General features: G+C 36.5%; 1 protein-coding gene across 1 annotated transcript in view; it reads right to left on the minus strand.

Moving 5' to 3' along the window:
• Positions 1–1,039: 1,039 nt before the first annotated feature.
• Positions 1,040–26,180, minus strand: part of POLN (DNA polymerase nu) — a 104,349-nt gene continuing 79,208 nt past the window's right edge. The window contains exons 21-24 of the mRNA XM_076335802.1: positions 24,688–24,766; positions 13,347–13,414; positions 4,323–4,384; positions 1,040–1,406 (exon numbers count right to left, since the gene is read on the minus strand). Coding sequence (XP_076191917.1) covers positions 1,338–1,406; positions 4,323–4,384; positions 13,347–13,414; positions 24,688–24,766 — 278 coding nt within the window. The 3' untranslated portion in view covers positions 1,040–1,337. The remainder of the gene's footprint in view (positions 1,407–4,322; positions 4,385–13,346; positions 13,415–24,687; positions 24,767–26,180) is intronic.

Here is a 26,180-nt window from a genome sequence, read left to right on the forward strand (position 1 = left end):
CCCTCTGCTCGCACGCCCTGGTGCGGTGTCACAGCCATGCAGGCTGGACTCTCCTCCAGCCAAAGAGCTGACCCCCAATTAATACATAGAAGGTTCTGACTTTGCTTACATGACCACTGCTAATTTTATAGCTATAATAATCAATTTTTAGAAACGACTGACTCACTTCAGCTGACAGGTTACGTATGATTAATATGCAACATAATAAAACAATGTTTAATAGTTTAATGCCTTTAAGTGCAATGCAAAATTGTTTAATGATACAAATTAAAACTGCTGCAAAATCTCTGTAACTATACACTTTTAAAATTTAAATTATATGACTTTGATCATTTGAGGTCTAATGCTGAAAGATACTGAACACCTCTTAAAAGTTTCGTGCTTGACTTCAACTTCTAAATAATTAGTATACTTTGAGGACAGTTTCATATTCCACAAGCACGGAGGCAGACCTTGGCAACCAGTAACGTTATGAAACAAACTCATTTAAAGAATAAACTCTACAGAAAAACAAAATATCAATAACAAATCCAAACATTAAAGTAGAAGCCTGAATCCTAAAAAGTATAAGGCTGAATCCTAAAATTTATCTAAACAATATTTAGCATTGCATCAATAATAAAAATAATAGATTAGGCAAAACTATAATACTTCCTCTGAAGTATGCTAAGGCTACAGTGTACAAACTGAGTTTGAAATTAATTGACAACAATGTAGTTATTTTTAATGCATTTAGGCATCCAGTTTTGTTTACCTGTTGTGCTCCAAAATTCTAAATATAAATTAAGGTGGAGACTCTTCATTTCCAAAGCACTCTTTTTCTAAGTCTGTGGAACATGACATTTAATACGTGATGCAAACCAAGCAGCTGCCTTCTACTCACAAATTATAAAATAAGCTGAACACAACAGTTAAGCACTTGCTGATACAGTTCAAATAGTGTCTTTCTAATGCCAGATTAGAAGTATTTTTACACAAGCACTTCACAAAATATTTAACATTGAAGTCTAAACAACCATCTAACTCAAATATATTTGTCATGTTCCCAAAGGGTTAATATTGTCTTGCTTCATTTCTTACATGTAGTAATTTAGCTCTGAACAAAAGCAGCTCCCTGCTGGTTACCTTGGCTAAAGGAAACACAATGAACTGGTAAAAACCAGTTTTATCTCACTGCTGTTGCCTAGGGCTACAGACAAAATGAAGTAAAAAAATTCACATGCAGAGTATTAGGTGCTTATGAAAGATCCAGCAGCGCTGTTGCCTAGTGATTCAGCGAGGAATCAGCATAGGCCAATGAGGTGTATGGGTACTGAATAACATCCCCGATGACTGCTTTACATCTCCTGCAATTCTGTCATACACCCCCATGATTTCCCAGTGGTAAGAATCACTTTCAAGGGAACCTGTCAGGAAAAAAATTAAAGAAAATTTAAACAAACACACACATCACATATAGCAAGATTACTATTTTTGCTTTTCCTTTTGGATGTTGATACTGCTCTAGATTACGTGCCTATCCAATATGAAATGTTCTTCATATCTATTAATACTTAATTTTCACTACAATTTTGATTAAAATACCTTAACAGTTAAGACTAACCTTCAGTTTTGAAATTGCAAATACATGTTACTGAATTGCAAGGAATATGCTAAACCAAAATTAATCTTATTACGCTTTTCAAAAGAGCTACATAATCAGAGTGTTTATAATCAGCAAGTTTGTCAGTAATGCATAAAGATACTAGGGCTTTTTTTACCATCCACTTTTCCAGTTCTAGGGTATTTTTGTTGTTGCTTTGGTTTTATTTCAGTTTGTTTTGCAGTTACTGGTGCTCTGTTACACAGTAGATTTTCTGACATGAAAGCTGCCTCATTAGCAAGGATTATATTTTGGAAAAGAAGCTACTTCAAAGATAAAGCATCCTTTTCCTCAAAGAAGAAAAAGAAATCTCTCCCCATTAAGACTATATGTGTGCTCTACTTTAGTGACATTTTTCCTCCATATTAAAAAATAATATTCATATTAACAGAGCACATAATATGTATTTAGTTGAAGCAAGTGTGCTGAAGGAGAGCAGGAGCATTTCACAAAAATCTTTTCATCTTCAACATCTCTAATCCTAAAAGACATATTCTTACTGTATAGAAGCGTAAACAACAAGAACAAAAATACAGATTTTTTCTAAAGGATCACTCTCAATTTCTTCTCTGAGATCAAGCTGTCGGTACTTTATGTTTTCTATCTGGACCCTGCCATCGATCCATTTGTGATGCTTCAGAGGAAGATGAAGTATCTTCATGATGCATGTAGTCTCATGTGCAGTAGGAGTAAAAGTATGTGATGACTCCTACAGTAATTTGCTCAAGAAAAGGAGACCAAAACAGAGGTAATAAAATATGTATCTCAAAATACTTCTACTGCCTATTAAAAAGTCCTAATCTTTGAAAACCCCAGACAACTGCCTATTGTCCAAGAATGTGTTTCTTTTCACCTATTAAAATGTAGTTGTCATTTAACAGAGAATTGCTGTTCTCATAGGAATGACATATTGAATCCATTTGCTAATGCATTGAGATGAATTTGTCAGTGTGTGACAGTAGACACCTTAGACGGAGGTGAAACAAACTGTGTTCTAAGACGGTGTGTCCCATTTTGTCCATAGGACATTAAAACCTTCTGCCAGTTAGTGGTTAGTCTGAAATATATAACACTAAAATTATATTCTGCCCATGTAACTATGAACGCTCTCATTACCCATGTAAACATTTGTCTTTCTTAGAAACCTATTAAATTGCTCATATTTTATTTCATGGCAGTGACTTCCTCAGGCAAAGTATGAACGATGTTGGTTATGACAAAGTCGCCAAAAAGAGTCTCCTAAAACTATCAAGGAAGGACTATAGTGTTGTTATTCACTTTATATACCATCAGTAATACCATATTTGATTATTTTAATGCACCTTACAGCAGCATGAGTGCCAGGTGTCTAATACTGTCACTAAAAATATTTAGATGTAGTATACCTTGAAAAACAGTCTTGCTTTTTTTTCAAGGAATTTGTAACAAAAGACGCTACGCAAGCACAGGTGTACAATGTAAGCAACCTATAGAAATGCAGTTTATAAAGCTTGGGAGTGTCACTGCAAGAAATGTATAATCCCAGTATGGCCAAAAGGTCTCACTTGACCAAATCTGGTAAACAGGAGTGCAAGTTCTTACAAGGGTTAAGTGAATAGCGAGGGGGGGTTCCAGCGTGGGAAGGAGAAAGAATAATTTAGATCTCAGATACCCTTCATTCTCTCCTCTCAGCTTTTGTGGGAAAGATGGGCTCCATAAGGACCCAGAAATATGGAACTGCAAGACCTCCAGAGAAAGCCTCACAAAGTGGCTGAGATGCTGAAATAGATATAGATCTGGAGGAAGAAATACAAGCTAGAACTGATCTAGTAGTTTTTCAACCGTTTCCATTAGTGCAAGTCTGTATGTTGTAACCATTTCTGAAATAAATAGAATAAACTTTTTTCTGTCCCCAAATCTTATTTAGTAATACTGCTGAATGAGTGACCTGGCAACACCAAGTACTCCATTTCTCAGGAAACTGGAAACCCTCGGACTGTTGCTCACTTAATTCATTTAGGGATTCCCAGGAGCTATAGTCCTTTATTAAGCAACAAAAGCTGAGCAGTAGGCTAGGGTGAAGGGTATCAGTCTTGCAGAGAGAAAAATATAATTCTTTTATAAAATAATTACAATTAGGTCCCATACATAGATAGATACAATAGCTGTGTAGCTATCTACTCAGTTTTTACAGATGGTGTTCTGGTAGATGGTGTCCTATACTTTAAACAATGACCAATGATTTTGTCTGCTTTATATGTTAGGCCCCCACACGGAAATGTTAAAAAGACCAATATTCTAAGTGAAAATTACTGAAGAAAGATCTTTTGCAATAATTTTTCAGCAGTAATGAATGCCTGGCACACTTAGAAAGCCTATTAAAGGCACATATTTCTCACTCTACCACACCCAACAGAAATTTCATGGCAATGAATGAAATCGATTTTGAAATTACCATACTGCATTGCTAAGACAAAGAATAGATGACAATCATACTGTCCAAAAAGGAGGTTGAGTTTCTTTCAGTTATTTTCCTTTAGAATTTTTATAGTAATTTAAAAAAGCAATTACCTGCAAATATGAAACTGAAACTATTGAAGTGAAAGGCAAAATAGTTGTCTCTAGATTCTTAAGACGATGACGATAACATACAAAGCTAAGCATGCCTGGGATGGTAATGGAAATTCAGAATTGTCTCTACCTTTAGTGGCACTTCCAAGGCTGTAGTTTGCTGCAGGGACTCCATTGTTCTTTTTACCAGTGCTGAAAGGTAAATTTGAAAACCTACAGCTTTGTTTTCCATGTTAGAATTATTATATAGAAAAAAAAAATTACATGCTTTATATTCTGTTATATAGTACCTGCATTTCTACATAAAACAAATTTAACCATTTACAATTTTTTCAGATTTTTTTTAAAGTTAAATTTTATCTCTTGTGGAAGGTTCAATTCCTTATTTTAAATTGAATTTTAGGGTGAAATTTGGAGAATTATTTAACTTATATAGCCCATAAATACAGAAGTACAGCACTAGTATATTTTATATAGAGGTACAGCATGTCTGAGTGCTGTATTAGCTTTCAAGTTCAGTACTCTTAATTATATGTTTGGTAACATTTTATATATTTTAATTTTTCTGTGCAGCCATAAAACTCAATTAAAAAAAAAAAAAAAATACTAGAAGTCTGAACTGTCTAAAATATCTTATTCTTCAGAGTAAAAATACCAGGGCCAAATTTTACAAAAAATCTTCCCTGTGGGATAGTGAAGCTATCAAGAATCTAAACAATTAAACTTCAGTATGATTTATGTAACTTAACAACTCATCATGTCATAACACTATGCTCACTATTACTGTGAAAATGCATCTATAATTATTCCAAATCAATCATTTGGGACCAGATTTGTCATCTTTGGTCATGCCAATTAGTGTTTTGCTTGACAAAGATTGCTGCTGCAACGCAATATGGTTCTAATAAAAATCAAAGAGAGATTCAATGGATAAACAGCTTTCAAAAAAGAAGTAACTTTTGGCTAGTGAAAATGAAATAGGAATACCAGGCAGCCCTAGAACAAAAGTTATTGAGCAACCTTCATTGCTCTGACAGGATGGCTGACTAAATAATATATGTCATCACGTGCCTTACAGAATTGAGAAATATCAGGGTATGCAATACATGGTGATAACTGCTAGACCAAAAACCACATGATTACTTAGAAGCTTTCTTTGAAGTTATCCCTTGATGCACATCATGGTTCTTTTGCAGCTGATGTTAGATGCAAAGGCGCGACAAGAACTCTAAGAAGCTGTGTATGGTTGTTGCTCTGGCTGCTGCCGAAACCTTTTCCAATGGTACCAGCAATGAAGAGTAGTATGTAATGTTTTGTGTCACATCTGTGACACTGAGGCTGGCTTGACAATAATGATGAGGATAACTAGCTTCTGCCTGAACAGAAGTGGAGTGCTCAGACTATGCAGGCTCGCTCAGACTTGCGTGCTAATGAACTGTCATAAGATTTTCCATGAAGTCCGAATTATGCAGTAACTCAAAAGATCAGTGGCTGAAGTGCCAAGGCTGAGGAAACAGACATTTGTTGACACATCCATGTACAGCTACACCTATATATTTGCTTCATGTTAGATTTGAGGTAGTTTATGGTCCAGTATAGGATGTAGAATCATTTTTGGAGAGCAGAAACAAACATGACAACCACAGATTGCGAAAGGGGAAGTGCTGGCCTAAATAATTAGCCATTTAAAATCTAGTCCAAGTCAACATGACAATTAATAGAGAAGCATTGGACTGCCTCCATCTTAAGAAGTCCACTCTGAATTTGAACAAGCTGCCAGCTCGGGGAGGTCAGCAATGCAGCAGATGTCGGGGCTCTCCGACCAGGTGGCATGCCTTCAGAAGGCTAAGTGGATTGTCAGTCAGTCCCTGGGTAAACATTTTTTCCATCAGTAAGCTCCCTATCAGGTTACGACTGCACACAGCTTTTGTGAGAGCATAACATCTGGATTCTGCACTTCTCATGCAGAATCACTCAGCATGTTCCACCAAAGCACTTAAGAACAATCCAAGGGCACACTCAACTCTGTGCAACTTAACATTTTTTGTGCTGTTAGACAAATAAGCAGCAATAGAGCATCGGGGCAACGGGAGGAATAGGTCTTTTTGACAAAAAGAGCTCCAGTGGACAACAAAAGAGGGAGCATGAGTCAGCAGCATCGATTCATGAGTTGAAAGATGTGAGTGGTATGATAAAGGGTGCTGTCTGCGTATGCACTGAGTTAGACCAGTTTTCCCCTAGTTCTCCAGACCTCTGAATTTGACTAGTTCTCTCCCATATAACTGCTATCCCCAAAAGGGGATTCATGATGGCAGCGATGACTGCAACACCTTTCTCTGTTGGTTCATACAGTTTTTGCTTTAAGGCATCTGGCACGATCAGAATTCTGCTGCATCCTTAACTGCTCTTAATTTTAGAAAGCACAGATTAAAGTGGCCACATCAGTGAACAAACCTAATGGTTCCTCATTCACTTTGACAACCCATTAAAAACCTCTCCATGGGTTTGCTCCATTTTCTTCAATGTTGTTTTTCTGTCAGTTCGGCTCCCTGTTCTCTTTCTCATGTCACACTGACTTCTCCGTCTCTTCCCAGAGTTTAGTGGGTGGCGTAGTAAAACCATTCATTTCAAGCAATCTGAAGTTGGTTTGCCTGCATTTCAGCCATTTGAAATTATACCTTTGAAAGTATCCAAAAGATTTGCCTACATCTACTTTACAACAGATTTTGAATGAAATAATAAATATATAATGGTAACAGAAATATCAAGAAAAAGTAGCTGGATTACCATTCCTGTTCAGTAGTCTGCTAAGACAGTAAACAGTGAAGAAGGAAGCATTTAAACTAAATGACAATCTTTGCACAAAAATAAATAGGTAAACTGGCTGGAATACATTTAGGCTGGAAATTTAAAGTTCTAGATTTTGGAGAGATGAAACTCTGGAACAGTCTCCCAGTGGGAGTAATTTTTCATATGGTGATGATCATTTATAAAAGAGACCATACGGCATGGTGGTATGCAATCACAGGAGAGGTCCCCTTTAGTCTAATGTCTCTAATACCTGATTCTCCCGCTACTCTCTCAAATCTCCTTGAAAACTCTCCTCTTTCTCAAGGCTCAAAATAAACAATCCAGGTATACAAAACTGTATTTTCTTTAACTCATATGGAGCGTGGTCACTAACAAAAGTGACCACAATGTTTAAATAGATCTGTCTCTACAACTCTTAATCTTCTGTTTCTTTTCTAAGATTTAGATTGGAGGCTTTTGGGGTAATGATTATTTCTGTTCAGAATCTAGTATATCTAGGGCACATAAATTATTAATTTTAAAATGTTCCTTTGCAGCCAGCCATATACTGCAATGGCATCTGTAAAATGCTGTTCTCCCAACCTTTGCAACTTATCTCTCAAAACCCATAGTCAGCAATTATGGGATTTGTTGATTATGCTCATCCTGGAATGTTTTGCAAGTGCTAAGTATGTCATGTTAAAATATTATGTATTAAAAAAAATTGATGACAGCGAAGTGACGAGATCATAGAGGAACTGAAATTTTAACATATATTCTAACATATATTAGATTTTCTTGATACTGGTCAGAATAAATACGCTTATTGTGAATAGGAGCAAAGAAAAGACATGCATGCCTGCTGTGGAACAAAAGCTTATTTGTCCCTATTGAACTGAAGACATTTTTCAAGCTCATTCACCTATGAAATTATGATTCCAGAAACATGTCAAAGCTGGCCAGACATATGATCTATGGAATAGGCATTTTTACAAATTGAAAGCTTTCTGGAAGCATCTTTAGTTTATGCATCAGTGTTTTCCAAGTTAGAAAAAGGCAGCTCAGACCAGAAAATGTCACTACCTTGTGATGACCAGTTCATTCTTTTGTTCTTCTGTTACTTGAGTTCCCTTTTGAACATGTGCACTTTTTTATGCAGCTGCCTTAGTAGCCATTAAGTGGGAAATTGTAGCAGAATAAAATGAAATTTCATGGAATTTGTACATGAGCCAAGAATTTGTATTGACAGATTTTAAAAAAATCTAAGATATTGTTCTTTAGGTAGTAATAATCTTAATTGATCTTAATATCAAAATAAATAGGCTTAGTTTATTCTGACTTTTTTTTCTTAGGCTGGTCCTTTTGGTGTTCTTACATTTAAAGTAAGTATTTCAGCTGAAATATTTTATACCTGGCAAAATATCAGAAAAATTGTTTAAAACTGTATGTTTTACATGTAACAAATATAAGAACAGATGCAGAAATTAACTTCTTTAATTCTACCAGTAATGTATGATTATAATTGAGTTCTAAAAAAACCACCTTTAAAAATTGCCCTAATGCACTGTGATATTGAATGGTCCAACACAAAGTACTGGAATACACATATTTCTACAAAAATCTGTTATTTCAAGTATCAAGTGTCTTTCATTTAATTATGCTTCTCACTAATGGATGCAATTAAGCAAGCATAGTGACAAGGAACAATCCACAGTAATCACTAGTGGCAAAGTTCACCTTTCAAATCCACCAGGTATATATGGAATACACATCAGAAGCCAGATCTTACAGTTGTATATATGGATATACCTGTGCTGTAAAAAAAAATTATTCTGCATTTCTTCACCCCAAAGGGTGTTCCCACCTTTAGCAGTAATGTATTCAGAATAATCAAAGGGTAAAGAGGCATTTCAAACAGAGCATGGAGAGGTAGTCTCAGAAATAGTCTCCACAAAATGAAAAATTGGGTTCTGCAATTCCTGAATGCTCTTCCAGAGTCCCTAGACAGACTCACAGTTTGACTTGGGGACAGTCTGTCTACCTGATTACACAGACTTCAGAACTCAGAGATGCTGAGCCCTCTCAGATCCAAGAACCCAGTTTTTGGCATTCCCAAAATATCATCTTCCTTTCTGCTTCCTGGGCTGCTGGAGAGCTCAGGATGTGAGGAAGCCAGACCGGCAAGCTGGCTAAAAACCAGGCAGATTATTGACGGTAAAGCTGACAGTCTTCTGCCAAAACCAAACCAATTTCTGCCAAATGTTTTGATTTGATCATTCCAGGCACCCTCCAATAGAAAATGAGGATTTTTTAAAAGATCCTTTGCCGCCTTTTTTTTTGCCCTAAACAGAGAATTGAGGCAAATAATACACCGAATCTTTGTTGAAAATTACACAATTCAGAGTAGTACATGCTTTATTGTATTTCAAAGTATGTCAAAGCTTGGACACTCAAAGCCTTGTTATAAATAAATCATGTTTTGCCTTGTTCATTCAGAGTGAACCGTATGCATACTATAAAACTGTGGGTGATGGATTCTGTATGAAGAAGGTATTCTTCCACAATACAGAAAACACCTAACTTAAGTTACATGCAGTATTTTGTGAGGAAGTATATATTAGAAAAAAAAGAACATCTTATTGTTTGCTTCTTGTTTATCACATTCAAAAGATTCAAAATCATCTGTTGGGCACAGATTATTAGGTGCACTATAAATTGGATTTCTGTATACTGAAAAGTACTGAAAATTCTTAGTGTGGCCTATGAAGTCCTAAGCAGGAATAGAGAAAGCACCAGCATTATGATTGCCTTGTGGCAATTCTCAACCTTCACTCAGAAGTCTTAGAAGCAAATAGACATTTTAATGTTGTAAAACAATACAAAAGAAATGCTTCCATAAAGGAAAGGCTGCTGAGAAGGCTTATGTTCTGCACTATGATCTAATCGAAATAATACTATTTACCTTTATGTTCTCTAATTTATAAATCTTAAAAGTATTTTAAGATTTCATATCCATTCTGCAAATAAGAAAACTGAGACACATATATTTGCTGTTGCTTTCCTGAAAAAAGTAGATCAGAAGCATGACTGGAATCAGAATGCAAACACGCTGAATAGTAGGCCAGTGCTTCTTGGATCACACTAAATGCAGGAGACTAACACAGCACTGAACTGTAGCCTATTAAAGCCATCAAGCACTGCTTTTTAGCTTTAAGTCCACGTCTTTCCCTTTACTGAGCTTTGTGACTGTACAGCTGAGATTTCTCTCTGGATCACTAAGCTGCAGGCTGGAATCTGCAAGACAGCAGATTCTGTAATTTAAAGTTTCTGAATGGACAAAAGCTCATTAGATATGTAAAGACAAAGCTGACAGCTAAAGAATATCGGCAAATAAAAGTAAGAAGAGTAAGGACTTTAAAAAAGAGAGAAAACTTTGGGTAAAGGTATGAAAACCGTATTTGGACTTCCAAAGCACTAAAGTGAATTAGGAGTACACATCCTACTGACACTCCTCCTTTGGTTTAAAACTCACATACCTAATTTGTTACCTCAGTTAGCAGCTCCTGAAATACTTGGAAGAGATTAGGAGAAAAGAGTCTTCCTATCTAGTTTCATCTGAAAGGAATCTAGGTCAACTGCTCTCAGACTGCTCCGTGATGTGAACCAAAACTGTTCACACCATAGACTGGGGACAATAGGGAGATCTGCTTCATCATCATACTCCTGACTGGAAGTTACATGCTGATGCAGATGCACCCTTTCTCTGCCTAGTCAGATCAAGGAAAAACCTCGTTAACGACACTGAAGGAAGAGCCAGCTTCAGTCACTTTTAAGCCAACTTGGATTAGTTCGTTTACCAGTAGCAGAACTATTCGCAAAACACAGAATCACAGAATGGTTGAGGTTTGAAGGGACCTCTGGAGGTCATCTGGTCCAACCCCGCTGCTCAAACAGGGCTGTTTAGAACCAGTTGCCCAGGACTGTGTCCAGACAGCTTTTGAGTATCTCCAAGGACGGAGACTCCACAGCCTCTCTGGGCAACCTGTGCCAGTGCTTGATCACACTCACAGTAAAAAAGTGTTTCCTGATGTTCAGAGGGAACCTCCTGTGTTTCAGTTTGTGCCCATTGCCTCTGGTCCTGTCACTGGGCACCACTGGAAAGAGCCTGGCTCCGTCCTTTATGCTCCCTCCCTTCAGGTATGTATATACATTAGTAGGATCCTCCTGAGCCTTCTCTTCTCCAGGCTGAACAGTCCCAGCTCTCTCAGCCTTTCCTCATAGGAGAAATGCTCCAGTCCCTTCATCATCTTTGTGGCCCTTCATTGGACTCTCTCCAGTATGTCCACATCTCTCTCGTACTGGGGAGCCCAGAACTGGATGCAGTACTTCAGGTGTGGTCTCACCAGTGATGAATAAAGGGGAAGGAAATGAATGAATGAAGAAATGAAGAAGGAAACGAATGTCTTAGGTTGGTCTTTAGTGTCAAGGAAAAGACATTTTTTCACTCTTCTGTTCTGAGGTAAGTGAGTATACCTGAAAGTGACTGTCTTGCAGAATTTTCTTTTTTTCTTTGCCTCTTAGGGAAAAGTAGAGACAAATCTAAAAATCAGTCTTCAATCAGAAGAATGAAACAAACTTCCATCTTGAGCACTCCAGCTTGGCAGCTTATGTTAAGTGCAGTGACAATTTCCAAGGTATCTCAGACTTCTAGACTGCACAGGTCCATTTCCTAAAGGTCATTTTAGCAATTTCAATTACATGGTGATAGCTTTGAAGCAGAACAAGGAATTTACAGGTATGTTTGTTCTGCACACTGCAGCTAGACGTGGAGATATGCGAACTAGTGGTGTGTAGAGCAGACACATCTTGAGCATTTGAACTGGACTCTTTTTGTGTTTTCAGAAAAAAGCCTTTAGTCATCATGCTTATATAGCAGGATACTTTACTATTATTATTCATACAATGGCTAGAGGTTTTTTCCATTATGCTGGAAAGGTATTGATTTTGCTGAATTTACTACAAATTAATACTAGTAACAGAGATCAGAATTTGATCCGATGAGGGCAGAATCTGTGATTTTCTGTATGTATAAGCAACCATGAATAATTTTTATCTTTTGGGTAAAATATTATTTTTATACTTAATGCAAATTGATGTAAAATAAGATAATAAAAATCCTTCTATGCTGCCTTACAGATCTCATTCAATATACTATACTTTCTAACTCTGAAACTACGGCACTTTTAGACACTGGTCTTTTCTAAGTAGATACTGCAATCTCTGATAAATTGTATGGTGTTTTTTTAATTTAAACCAGATTTAAACTCCTGTATTTAGAGGTCAAATGTTAATATATTAACCTAATTCATTACAATGCCCCTAATATTTTGAACTTAAATATTTCCCTGGTTCTTTGTTTTGATTAGATGGAGGTTTAATGTTCTCATTATGAACTAATACTCACAAGAGGGATCAGTGATGAAATTAGACTAATAAAGAAAATTGTACTGTTTAAATGAACGCAACACAGGAAGGTGAAATTAATTTTTTCTTAGATGCTTAGGTTATAATGGAAGATATTCTTGTATTGGTTCATTTAAAATATTTGTGACATTATGCTCATTGTTTTAGCCAAAGGTATTGTTGAGCTTCAAACCAGACCAAAGTTTGTGAATAAATGTTTGGTGCCTGCAGGAATAAATCCACTACTTACTGGAGAAGAGACCCGACAGCCTCCTATGTGCCCTCGTTTGCTAGCTAAATTTGTACCAGATGCTGAGACAAACTCTGGCTTAGGAAATAATGTCTGGAAGTAAGCCAGATGAGAGGATAAAAATGTAGGCAGGAACTTTTACTAACCCTTAACCTTGAAAGTTCCATCATAAAGTTCTCTTAATATAAAAAAAGCAGTAAATTATCTTAGAAATTACAGTACATTGTCTTCTTACATTAAGAATTTCATGCTGCTTTATGTAACAGGCCCCAATCATAAGTATTTAGGAAGTTACTTTCCAAGCCATTCTTTTTAAGCTGGTTTATTTCCTTCTAAAACCCTTTGAAACCTTGGAGAAAGTATTATTATTTAGCTTTACAGGATTCACATATTGGATGAGGGAATCTTGATAGGAAAACTAAATACAAATAAGCGTGTTGATGAACTCCAGATGAGGAGTATATCACATTTTATCTACATAAGAGCCAGTGGTGGAAAACATTCAGAAAAATCTGCTTAGTATACGTTTTCTTAATCATGAGAATCAATGTGCTGCTTCTTGTTACATTAATTCTTCATCCTCTGAGAAATCACAGGTTATAGGGAGAAAAAAGGGGGTGGGGGAGAAAGAGCAAGAGAGATTCTATTTACCTGCAAATTCCTGGATTTGAGAATCTTCTACTTCAAACAACAACTCGTCATGAATCTGGGCAATTAACCTGAAAAATTTCAGAGGCTTTCAATAACATATGCAAGAAATTTCTAACAGTGCTTTCCATTCATATCATCAACTAATTGTCACATGCACAATGGATATGTTAAAGTGAAAATAAACATCCTAAGAAAATGAAAAAATCATTAATGGAGTTAAAAGGATTGCCACTCCACATATTCTGAAAACATAAAAGCCGTGGTCGTAAACCCAAGCTGTGCTCACTAGCTTATAAATGTCATTTGGGGATTTGATGATGTGACAAGTTATTACTTAAAACCAACGTAATTTGCAGAAAATTGCAAGAAATTATAGAGACAGGCTATGTTTTGTTAATATAGCTTGTTTTTTCAAGTTGAGCTGGAATAAATGTGGTTGCAAATGGGCAGTTTCACTAATGCAAATTAGGTCAATACTAAGAGTACTTGGCTCACTGGTATAGCAATATTAACTCCTAGTTGGCCAGTGACTTGAGTCCTTTCCAGGAAATAACCTTTTCACTTAAGTGCAAAGTAGGTGTCCTCACGCCGACAAACAAGTGGGTTGAAGAATGCAAATGTAGGCATAGATACACAACCTGATCTGTTGCCTCTGCTATGAGGACAGTTGCCTTCATAAGGACAGAGTGTACAGCTGAAAGCAGTAACACCTTGAAAGCCATGCAACTACACGTACCTGAGCTCTTCAGTTAGAGCTGTTTTGTAATGAATTTATACTGCTGCTTTGATTTTCTCTTTGTCTGTATTAGTTCTATATTGATAAGTCTCTTGCATATGGACTGTAACTTAGTTGTTCAGTGCTTACAGGAATAGCACCCTAAATTGTTGGTTTGGGTGCAAAAGTACTTTCACAATGGAAATAATAAATGTATTTGATTGAATCAAGTCCACGGCAGAATAGATATAATCTAGCACATATAATCCCTGAGTGTAGTTCTCACTCAAGGAGGAAAAATACTGCATATCTGATTAGCCTGTGTTCCTACTAGGTTTATTTTATTACTTCTTTAATTATTGTAGCTGGGAGTCTAAGTCATGAAACTGTACCACCTATTTCCAAATTGCTTTGCAATTTATATATTACATTTAAATTAAATGCCCATTGTAGACTTTTCTTAATACCTAGCAGTTATGCAAGTAAATAATTCTTTACAAATGGCTGAAACATCAGTATGGTTACTACTTATAACTTTTCACAGCTTTCAGGAAAATATCCTAAGATATTTTCACACTGCCTTAAATTACAATGTGACATTGACTAACAGTGTGGTGAGCTCTAATAATAGATCTTAAATTATTAGTCACTTGCAACACAGTCAGAAGCAGAGTGAAACAGATTAACGTATTTCTAATAGGAAATTGGGACACAGGATACAAAAAGAAATAGATGAAAAGATCAGGATCGTCTGTAGCAAGAGAACACAGTTACATGAAAAGCTATAATTTCCAATGCAAGTAAATTAATTAAAGCAAGAGATTCCTCATAATCGTTGAAATGACATGCAAAAAGGTATAAATCAGAAAGAATTGTGAACATTAAATATGAATATACTGTGAAACAATGGAAAAAGTGAAAATAATTGCATTGATTAAACCAGAGCAATAAAAATGTGATAGACTGGTTATTATTTGTACCAGAGTAGTGTCTCATGTCTTCAGTCAGGATTAGAGCACCATATATTCTGAATATTTGGCACGGAGAAGTCCTTTCTTAGAAGAACTTACAATATACATCAAAAATTTTATCATAAATTTATCAGGATTTAGGAATGGAGAAAAAAGAACTGGATTTCCAAAACCACTCAGCATTGGATCAACTGATCACTTCACCTCCATGCTAAAAGTAAAACCAAGTTCAGGAGGAGCAGGGTTGGACCAGAGATCAGTGCTACCTTATGTGAGTCAGAAAACCTGTGGAAGCAATGTGAACTGAACTCAAAATCTCTGTCTGGACAGCACAATAGACTTGACACAACCCTACATGCTCCAGTTCATCTACTGAAACCAGCACAGCTATTTTAGCATGGTTCTCCAGCTGGGCTAAAGGACCCTGTTTCTCAATGCTTATCATCCTGAATAGCACACCCTATCAGCTTGGTTATACTGTCAGTTAACTGAGAAACTGCACAGAGTTGCAGAATTACATCTACCCCGTCTTAAACATCTAGTGATTAATTTGAAGTTCGGGATAATATTCTGTCTGCTAAAATATGGAACTAGAAGTTAGCATTGCTGGTTCTTTTCCTAGCTCTGCTACTCTCCTGCTAAGCAATGCACATTCAATTAGGAAATGGGAATAATATTTATCTCGGAGATGTGAGATCTAAGAAAAAAGTATTTCTAACACACTTCTATTTTCGAATGAAAGATATTACGTAAGTTTTAATTAACGCTAAACATGATTTCCTAGCTTGATGCCAAGAAGTGGAATAGTATACACTATTTCCTCCTTAATTTCCATCAAACAAGCTAGATATTTTTTTTATATCTTATCTCTTTTTCTTATCCATCTCACATCAACTTAATGGGTTCTACTCTTGCAGGTTTATAGTACAAGGCCACCTGTATTTTTTCAGGGTTGTTAAAGTAATAACATTCACATGCAATTTGCTGTTCCAAAGAAGGAAGCATTCAATTTGACATCAATGCAGATGAAAGAAAAATCAAAGCAATTCATAGCTTTCACCATTCCAGTGTGTGCACACATCCACCCGTTGCACACCTTGAGTGAAACAAGTTTGGGAAAAAGCCTATACTTTTGCTTAATAGCTTAACTGAATTATCTTCACTTTGAAGGAGTATTGAAATAGCAAGCTCCTCTTATTATCTCTTGCTAAATGTATGGTAAACTGGATTAGAGACTGCAAAGCAGGCAGAGACTAGTATTTTTGTTGTTCCACAGATGATAAGAATGCCTTTGATTTACAAGCTAATATTTTATTAACTATTTTTTTGATTGCCTGCAGATTAGGCATCATTTTTTATGAGTACACACATGATTTCTTTTACTGAGAAACATGACCTGCGTCTGAGTATGACTGTGGTGTGGAATGGAGATACTGCTACAAGCTGCACCTTCAAACGCGTAAGTATTTCTGTGATTGCCAATCTGAACATGGCTTTTGACATCAGTTTAGTGTGCCAGCACACAATATCCTTCTTAAACTATTATGCTGCACTATAGAATTTTAAAAAGAAAATCTTTTTTATTCTCTTCAACACTACATTCATCAGTCTTCCAGTTTCCTATGAAACAACACAGAGATTAAACTTCTCAGGCCTTCAGTGGATCCACCCAGTTATCATTACTATATCATAATCATATTATTGACTTAATATATGCCAAAACAAATTAAACTATCACCAAGAGATTTTTTTTCATAGTATTCTATTTATGAGGCCATATTGCCTCTTTATATTTTATTTTTTCTTGGTACCAGGCCAGTTTGTCTAATATAAGGCCAAATGAGGATTTTGTTTGTTACTGTAAAGCAATATATTCCAGATCTGGACCTCTCTATTCTGAAGTACAGAATTGCAAGTTTTTCCATGACTACTTCAAATGCGTTGCCTAGAAATAAGTACACTATTGAACTGACTTCAACAAAACAGCCATTACCTTATTGGTGGGCAATTGTATTTCTTTACTATTAAAGGAAACAATATTTTGCCTAAACTGCAAACGAGAGTGCTGTGGCATGACATGCTGCAGACTCTTTTGTAGGAATATCCCATAGAAAAGGCAGTGTAGGATAGGGAAAAAAAAAGACAAGATCGTCATGGTAGTCTTTCTCAGAAGCTGGTTTTTAACAGCTATGTGCAGTGTTTCAGGCCATTACAATGTGGCAAGAGATGCTCAAACTAATTAAATTCATGCTCCTTCTATAGTCAGGGGCCAAGGTAGGCTCTTACTTAGGTGTTCTGAATTGACATCTGGAAAACCCCAACTCTATGCATTGACTTTGCAGGGGTACCACCTCCTGATACAGCTACCTACATTGGACACCTGAAGTTAGACAGAGAGAACAGCCCTCTGTACTTTTTTGTGATGCATTTTTGTATCACCAGGGAAATTTTTACTGCTGTAAACTCATCCAAAGCATAATATGGTCTAGTTTTCCAGACTGGTCTGCGTGAAGATAATACAAAATATAAACCACCAATGAATTCCTACAGACTAACTGCAGGTTAATTTACTCCATCGTTTGGTAGCGGGCAATCGGGACCCACCACATGCCAGCTCCAGACCACTCAAAACTCACCTCAAATTCAACTGCTGTCTCTATTCACTTCCCTCACCACAGCCCCTGACACTCCCATGGGAGGTCTAACTAAGCACAGGCAGCACAAAGGATGGGAATGAGACAGGCTAAGCCACGGGTGTAAGGTGCTAAGTGTATTGCTTAAAGCATATCCGAGAGGAGCTCACATATTACATTGAGCTGGCTGGTTTAAGAGTTTGAACAGAAAATAAATTAAAACAAAGTGTAACATTGGGTAAGTGGGAAAACTTTAAATAAGAGAGGGTCCAATGGTTATGCATAATACGGTTGGACTCGATGATCTTAAAGGTTTTTTCCAACCTAGATAATTCTATGATTCTATAAGGAATTAAGGGCATCTTATTCTGACTAAGAACCAGGCTGAGAGCCCAGACTAAAATAGTTTAAGTTGCTTCTTGTTGGTTAGCTCTGCATCTTCAGGAAAAAAATGGTGTGGCACCATCAGGTTGTCTGATTCTGAGCTAGAGTACTCAAGTGTAAAATTTCCATGAAAAATTACACATTTTATTTCTAATTTGAAGACATGCTGAGAATTAAATCATAACTGAACAAGAGATTTCCTAAAACCAAACGACTGTCTTTGGAGAAGGAGCAAAAAAGATGAGTTATTTGAAATCCATCATAGCACTATGTCCCTGATCATTGAAATTAATACCATTTTCTGATACAAAAGTATCAGATTTTATATCCCAAATATTAATATCTTTGTCTGTCATCCTATGTTATCCCCTTTTATGATGAATAAAATAATCATCCGACTAGTAACATCACATTTTTTCATTTTGAATTTGAAACTTCTAAATGCATAATGGGAGACTTCAAAATTGCAGATAGGAGAGTACATGGTTAAAAGCTTTGTGTAATGATAAGTTTAAAAAAATTCCCAAAAGAGCATAAAAGCTGTTAAGTGGTTAGAAAAAAAATGATAAAAAGAATAAGATATTTTGAAATCAGATAAATGGGGGAATACGAAAAAACGTATATATAATAACAAATGGAAAGATGTTTTATGTTCTGCAACTGAAAAACAAGAACTTAATGACTTGAATATTTGAGAAATTCATACTTAATAAATTCGTATTTAATAAAACAAAATAATGGTTTACAAGGCATGTAATGAAACACATTGCCAGAATAAGCCAGAATGGTTGCTCATGTAACAAACACTTACATGGACTTCAAGAACATTTAGAAATTATGACATACAATGATTTAGGGGGAAGAATTTTAAATCTTCTGTTTTGGAACTTAGACTCAGCCCCAGAAGCAGAGCAAGATGAAAATCTGCAGACAGACAGGCTATCCTACTACAAACCTTACACCTTCCTCCTGAAGCATCTGCTACTGGCCACACTCAGCAATAATGGACCAGATGGATGTTGGATCCAATTCTTCTTAGAAATCTCTACATTCCCTACACTAAAACTGAATTAATTTTTTCCTGATACTACAAATACTACCTGTTATTTCATTGCTGCACAGTTTCCCTACAAAAGTACACAGATTCCAGTGGAAAGAATGCCTATTAAGTTGTCATGTAACTAAGGAACAAGGTTACGATAATTTTGTAACATTTTGTAGATTTTTCAATTTCTTTTGAAGCTGCATTTATAAGGACTTCTAACACGGTAGTATAAAAGCTATAGCTTGTGATATATCATGCCTGCATCGATGTTACTTGTATTAACTTTAATCTGCTTCTTTCAGTGTTTCCATGATAAAGAGCAACAAGATATTTTGACATTTTAACATTTTAACTACAAAAATTCAGCTAACTTGTGAAATTTATTTTCTCAGCAGCTACATCATGAAGAGCAGGAAGCTGAACAGATGGTTAATTAAAGAGAATAGAATTTTCACGTCCCCAAAGTGTTTTAAAACATACCAATCTAAAAGGTGACCTACAAAGGGTTTTTATAAACAAAAATTATTTACTTGTGTTGAATGACCCACATAAAGGAACATTGAAAAACCTGCTACATCATGAATGTCCTTTTTGGCTGTGAAATTTAAGCATGTTAAATATGTTTACCTCTTTCTATAAAGAATAAATCATTCTGACTTGTTCTGGCTCACTATGCATGAAGTGTTCAGGTAGCAGTTCACCATCTTGTGGATACATGCAAAATACTGCTTTGAATGCTTGAGGAAAGTAATGATTTTGCTGTCACAGCATGCCTAGAAATACAAAGTTATTTGGCCACTTTGGGAAGCAAAGAGCTATGTACTGGACTGGGACAGCAGCTATGGAGAGCTCACAGTCATTTCCAACACAGCAATATGATCTAGGATGTTTCCTTCTGCTACTGAAACAAAAGCATATGTCTGTGAAACAAAAATCTTATTCTCCTCTCAAGCGGAATCCAAAGCTTTTATCTTTTCCTTGTGATTCTGTTTCTCCAGTATTAGGCTAAGAATAAAAGTTGACAATCTTGCTAGAGTTAATCCTTTAGAGCAGATCTGCAACCATATATTGGGAAATGTGTACAGAGTACCAGAGCAATAAGCGTTTGCTTGAAAATCCTGGATAACCGCTACCGAAGAAACATGAGTAAAAATAATTCTTTAATTCCTGAAGAAACAGATAAAGGGACATAAGATTTATGCCCAGAATTAAATAAAATCATCACACACAGCAGCAGCACTAAGCAGTTTACTGAATGTATTTTGCTGAAGCTATGATGTAATCAAGGAGTTGGTTTTATTAGTATGTCCTTTTGTATGAATCTGAGAAACTATAACCAGTCAATAAAATACTAATGCTTGAATCCCTACACACCTTATAAAAATGCCTTTAGGTTCTTGTGTGTAATTAAAACTGAAGCCACTTCCAACAAAGGCATCATTTGTGATTTATCATGTGATTTGTATCTGAAAAAAATCCAGGTCACATAACACAATGCTTGTACCTGGGATGATTAGGGCTGTTTCTAACTAATTTAGCTATCTGTGTAGAAGCAAGCTGCATTTACAGTTCACCAACTCAGAAAATCATTAGGTTGATTAAAGTGTTTGTTCCTTGAGGAAGACATACAAAACCTCCAACATCCACTGCTATTGAAAAGCAGCTGGGACCAAGAAAATAAGATTGTGCCTTTTCCTTTTATTTGCTGGTGGCTCGTCCTTTTTGGATCATTCATTTATATCTGGCCTGTTGCTGAACCTGTCTCTTTAACTAGGTTCTGGACATGCTGAGAAGTAAAGCTGTGTGTTTGTGGCACAGGTCCAGTGCTGAAGGAACAATAAATCGGTGAGAAAGCAGAATTGCTGGATTCACACCAAATTATTCAATAGTTCTGTAGACTTTTTAAATTTAATTTGCATGTTGTTGAGATATTATCGTCTTTAATGACTTTCTGAGAAGTCCATGTAGCACTAGGTAGACTTTGGGTAACATCAGTGCATCTTCAGCTTACAAAGTGTTAATTTTTACAAGAATTCCTATAGGCAGCAATTCTTCCACAATTTGCCAGCATCCTTCTTTCTTACCAAGTTTCCATGCGTCTGCCACTGCAATGATATTTTAAACACTGAAAATAACTACAGCTCTCCATCTGAGTTCACTGAGTACCTTTCCACTCTCATCAATTCCATAAATCTTTCTTTCAGCTGCTACTGTATGCCTTGATCTCACTTCAGAAGTTTCTTTGCTATCATCTGCCCGCAGGAAACATTGTGTGGAGGTTCTGTGAATTGTATCAGACAGGTAAAAGCTGGCACTTGAATAATTTATGTCAGCAGCACATTTTCAGTAAGCAACTTGGCCATCAGCAGCAGAATAGCATCTTAACAAAGATCTAGGTAATATGGAAGAAGTCTGAAGAAATCATTTTGATTACTTGTCAGTGCCACACAAAATGCAGAGATGTTAACACTGATGCCAGTAGCTAACCCATACTAATATCAGTTCCTTACCATATGTATTGCATTTAATGCTACTTTTCCCCATTTCTGTAAAATTATTTGCAAGTAGCTGATTGACTTTTTATTGTCAACAGCAAAAGTTGCTAGGCTGGCATTTGAATTAAAAGATGAAGAAACACAAAGAGGAAAATGAGACTGCTAGTTGACAGAACAGCCATTGATCAGTCACAGTGGAATATATTGTTCCATCAAGAGGGCCTCTCTGATGAAGCATCATGAAAATGTAACTTGACTACTTTTCCCTGACTTCCAAATGCAATATCGTATGTGCAAAAAACAACTGAAAATCTACTGACTACTAGTCCTACAAAAATGAAGCTTCATACTGTTGGGTCAGAGCTTGCTCACAGCTGAAAAGCTTACAGCATATGAAAAATGAATGCAGTGCTGTCAGTGGAGAAGGCTGCAAACATACCTGCAAACTAACACTAAAAACTGTAAGACCTTATCTAGAATTTACTTTTTTTTATTTCCAAGGTAAGGAAGACAAAATGTTGAGTGTTAGCCACTACTTGGCTATGCCTTATAGGATACTGTCTCCCACTGTAAATGTGGGGTTCATAATCACTTCTAGAGCACATATAAAAGATATTTCTCTTTGATATGCTGTTCAAAGTGAAAAACCTGTTTCCAAAATTAGAAGTTCTAATGGGGAAAAAAAATACTTACAAGGGAGTGAAGACAGAATAAAAGATAGTAGTGTGCTATCTTTGGAATGAATATGATCTGATGTGATGATAATAGGAGATTGATTATATTTCTCATTTTGGAAGAGCTACTGTGCATTCCTACTGTTACAACAACAGCACCAATTATGTATACACTTCCTTTTAACAATATTTTTCAAAGCACTTTAGAAAGGATGTTAGGATCATTATCCTGACTTGACTGATAAGAAAATCAAGAAACAGACCACTGAAAAAATAACTAACTGAATGTCACCTGGCAGACAAGTGGAAACACTAATTTTCAAGTTTCAGTCCCGTACTATTTTGGCAAGACCACAGTGATGCCTTCAAACGCCACCATCCAACCAGGTGAGTGTTCACAGAATTTATAAAGGCATTGATTGTGCTTTTCGACAAGCTGGCTTGCAAGTACCTGCTAAATATTACAGCAAGGAGCCATTAGTGACTATTAAAAGGCTCTCCTTTAGCAAAGCCATCCAGTTGTTAATGGCTGGCAGGAGTTCAAAATTCCAGTTTAAAACAGTCTGTCTCTTTTAGATGCCCTTGGAGTCTTGGCCTTTCCCAGCTGTGACATTTATGATAGGAATAAGAAGGATAGGCAGTGATACTTTTCTGATGTCTGGTGTAGCCATTCCCCTATGCTTTCATAGCACAAGGAAATTCAACATGTAAAACTTCAATACTTCCCCATGTCTGTTACCTCTTTAGCCATTTGGTGATACTACTTCTTTAAAACAAATAGTTTTGAGAAAGGACAACCCAAGTAAAATTTTCTGTTGAGAGAAGAAAACATTCACGAGCTTTATCAGACATGGCATTAGTCGCAAAAAACTTTGGCTTTCTCAGAATTACAACAAACAGCAAGTTATTGAACCTGAAGATCTGTGTGCTAGGTAGGACCTGCAGAAGGGAGTATGTTCTTTGCCCTCTCACCACCTCCACTTGCCTTCTCCATTAAAGACTCTTGGCTGCTTGTCCCAGAAGGCAGCTGCTCTATTGCTAATCTAACTCAAAGTTACACCTGCTACAGAAATTTTCAACCAGGCCACAGCTGCCAGATTCCGGTCTCTTCGTACAACTCAGGCAGCAGAAAGAATTATAATCAGCGCTGAGAATCTGCCCCAAAATGTACAATGCAATATGTTGTAGTACATCATCCAACATTTAATACATAAATGTATCATTGTCTGCATGCATGCAGTATCTCCACCAAAGAACCATTTCCCATTTCAGATTTGTACTAGCGGGCCACTTATTTCTTTTTTTTTGGTAATAGTTCAATGGTATTTTCCTCAAAAAGTTGCAAGAACACTGAAGAGTGTCACTCAGAACAAGTTTTATTTTTGGCATAGGGGTGACCCTACCTTTGAATTCAACACATGCAATTTATATTTGTAATTATAAATTACATTTTGAAACATTGATCAAATAAGACAACACTGCTGTGTGTAAATGACACACACGCAAACACACATAGAGTATTTATAGGGTTAGATATTCGCAAAATATGTTTGGAAGGCCAAACCCTGTTACTTTGTACTGACCTAAACTCCCACTGAAGTCCTTAATACATGACTTCTACAGCTAAGTTTTTATGATTTCACCTTCTGGATGACAATGGTAACACTGATGTTCTGCACTACCTGCTATCTCTGCTTTTATCTGAACTTCTACTACAAAAATTCATGTTCTACTGGATTGTTTACTAGAGCATTATGAAAGATGAGAATCCATTTGTTTGGCTTTTTTCTGCATGTTTGCCTTCAAAGTATCTTTCTATTGCAGCAAATAATAATGCTCACTGGCACTCTGCACCATCCCCTCCATCCTTTATTACAGGAAAAGTAACTTCATTATCTCTGCTAGTGGCGTAAAAATCTTGAGGACATTCTGTGTCTCCTTCCCAACTATGAGCAGTCACAACAAAAGAGAATCATGATGACCTAGTTTTTCTTTAGCAAAGGAAAGCCATCTATACAAGAATAAAAAAATGTTCATTTATTTTGCTTGAGCACTGGTTTCCTGATTCCTGTTTTTTTCCCAGCCCACTGAATGTTCAATTCCCATTGTACAATACACTCAAAATACAGGAAGGATATGATCAGTGGGCTTGATTTCAAAGATGCGGAACAACCACTGAACTAGATCTGACTGAGTTTAAATGGCCCCAGGGCACTTCATCGCCTTGGGATGGATTTACAGATCCAACCATTTAAGCACAAAGATATAACTTTGAATGTACAAAACCATCTCACAAGTCCTTGCCTGTTAAAAGATTCAGAGCCATACACGATATTTCTACAGCTGCTTAAAATGCCAGAAACACATTCATTTCAACTAATTTTGTTTTAAAATCAAACAGTTTTGCAGTCCTTCATTACTAACCTGGCTGTTAAAGTCGGAGAAATGACAACAGAGGTAAAAATCTCCACCATAGCCATTTTACAAAGATCAGCTGCAGATCCTATGAAAGAAAGTGATCTGCTTTTAATTTAAAGCATGCAAAAGGAAAATGTTCTTCTTGGAACTATAGCATAGGAATGAAAAACATCTGAAAACTCTGAATTATAAGAATTTGCAAAACTAGCAGATTCAATTCATGTATTATGTGAAACAGATTGTAAGATTAATAAATAACATACTAAATAATTACATGTTAATTAAAAACAGAAAATAATAATATGAAATTATGTGTTAATTAAAAGTCAATTTGTCAGTCATGGCCATGAGTTGAAAAATTGCTTTTTATAAAAAATGTCTAAAATTATCTAACCCTAAATTGGAATTAAAATTTACCTATAAATTAATTAAAATGTAATGTCACAAAAGGTTAGAACATTTCCATTTGGAAATTTAATTTTATGCGTTTTCATATTTCCATGTGTATGTAATGTATATTCATTACATTACAGTGTTAAGAGCAGTGGTGCATAAAACAGCGTCATGTTACATAATAGATTACGCATTTCTGGTGATCAAGAGGCAGAATGATTCTCCAGGCCTGCCATTTGGTGAAGGGGTTTGTTCTGGACCATGCAACAGGGGTTTAATACATTTTACATAAAGATTTATCAGGTAAAATACAGAAACAGTCCTTTAAGTAGGGACTGGAAGTCATAATTCTCCTTGTCCCATCAGATATCTTAAATGTACTAGACCGTAGACATCTTTCTTTTTGTACCCCCTAACTCAATGAATTTTGAACTCTTTCTTCCAAATGGTTCAACTTCCAGAGTAGGGATAAAGAACAGCCAGGTAGGCAAACAGTAAGGGTACTCTGCTGGGAGATAATCATAGAATCATAGATTCACAGAATATCTCAAGTTGGAAGGGACCCATAAGGATCATCAAGTCCAACTCCCAGCTCCTCGCAGGACTACCTAAAACTAAATCATATGACTAAAAGCATCATCCAGGTGCTCCTTGGACTCTGACAGGCTTGGTGCCGTGACCACTTCCCTGGGGAGCCTGTTCCAGTGACCGACCACCCTCTCAGTGAAGAACCTTTTCCTAATGTCCAATCTGAACTTGCCTTGATGCAGCTTCATTCCATTTCCTCGTGTTCTATCGCTGACCACCAGAGAGAGGAGGAGATCAGCACCTCCCCTCTGCTGCCCCCCTTGAGGAAGTTGCAGACTGTGATGAGGTCACCCCTCAGCCTTCTCTTCTCCAAGCTGAAGAAACCAAGTGACCTCAGCTGCTCCTCCTAAGTCTTGCCCTCAAGACCTTTCACCATCTTGGTCGCCCTCCTCTGGACACACTCTAATAGTTTGATGTCCTTCTTATATTGAGGTGCCCAAAACTGCACACAGTACTTGAGGTGGGGCTGCACCAGTGCAGCGTAGTGTGGGACAATCACCTCCCTTGACCAGCTAGCT

Source organism: Aptenodytes patagonicus, chromosome 4 (genome assembly GCF_965638725.1).
Source record: "Aptenodytes patagonicus chromosome 4, bAptPat1.pri.cur, whole genome shotgun sequence".
In the NCBI taxonomy this organism is placed as follows: Eukaryota; Metazoa; Chordata; class Aves; order Sphenisciformes; family Spheniscidae; genus Aptenodytes; species Aptenodytes patagonicus.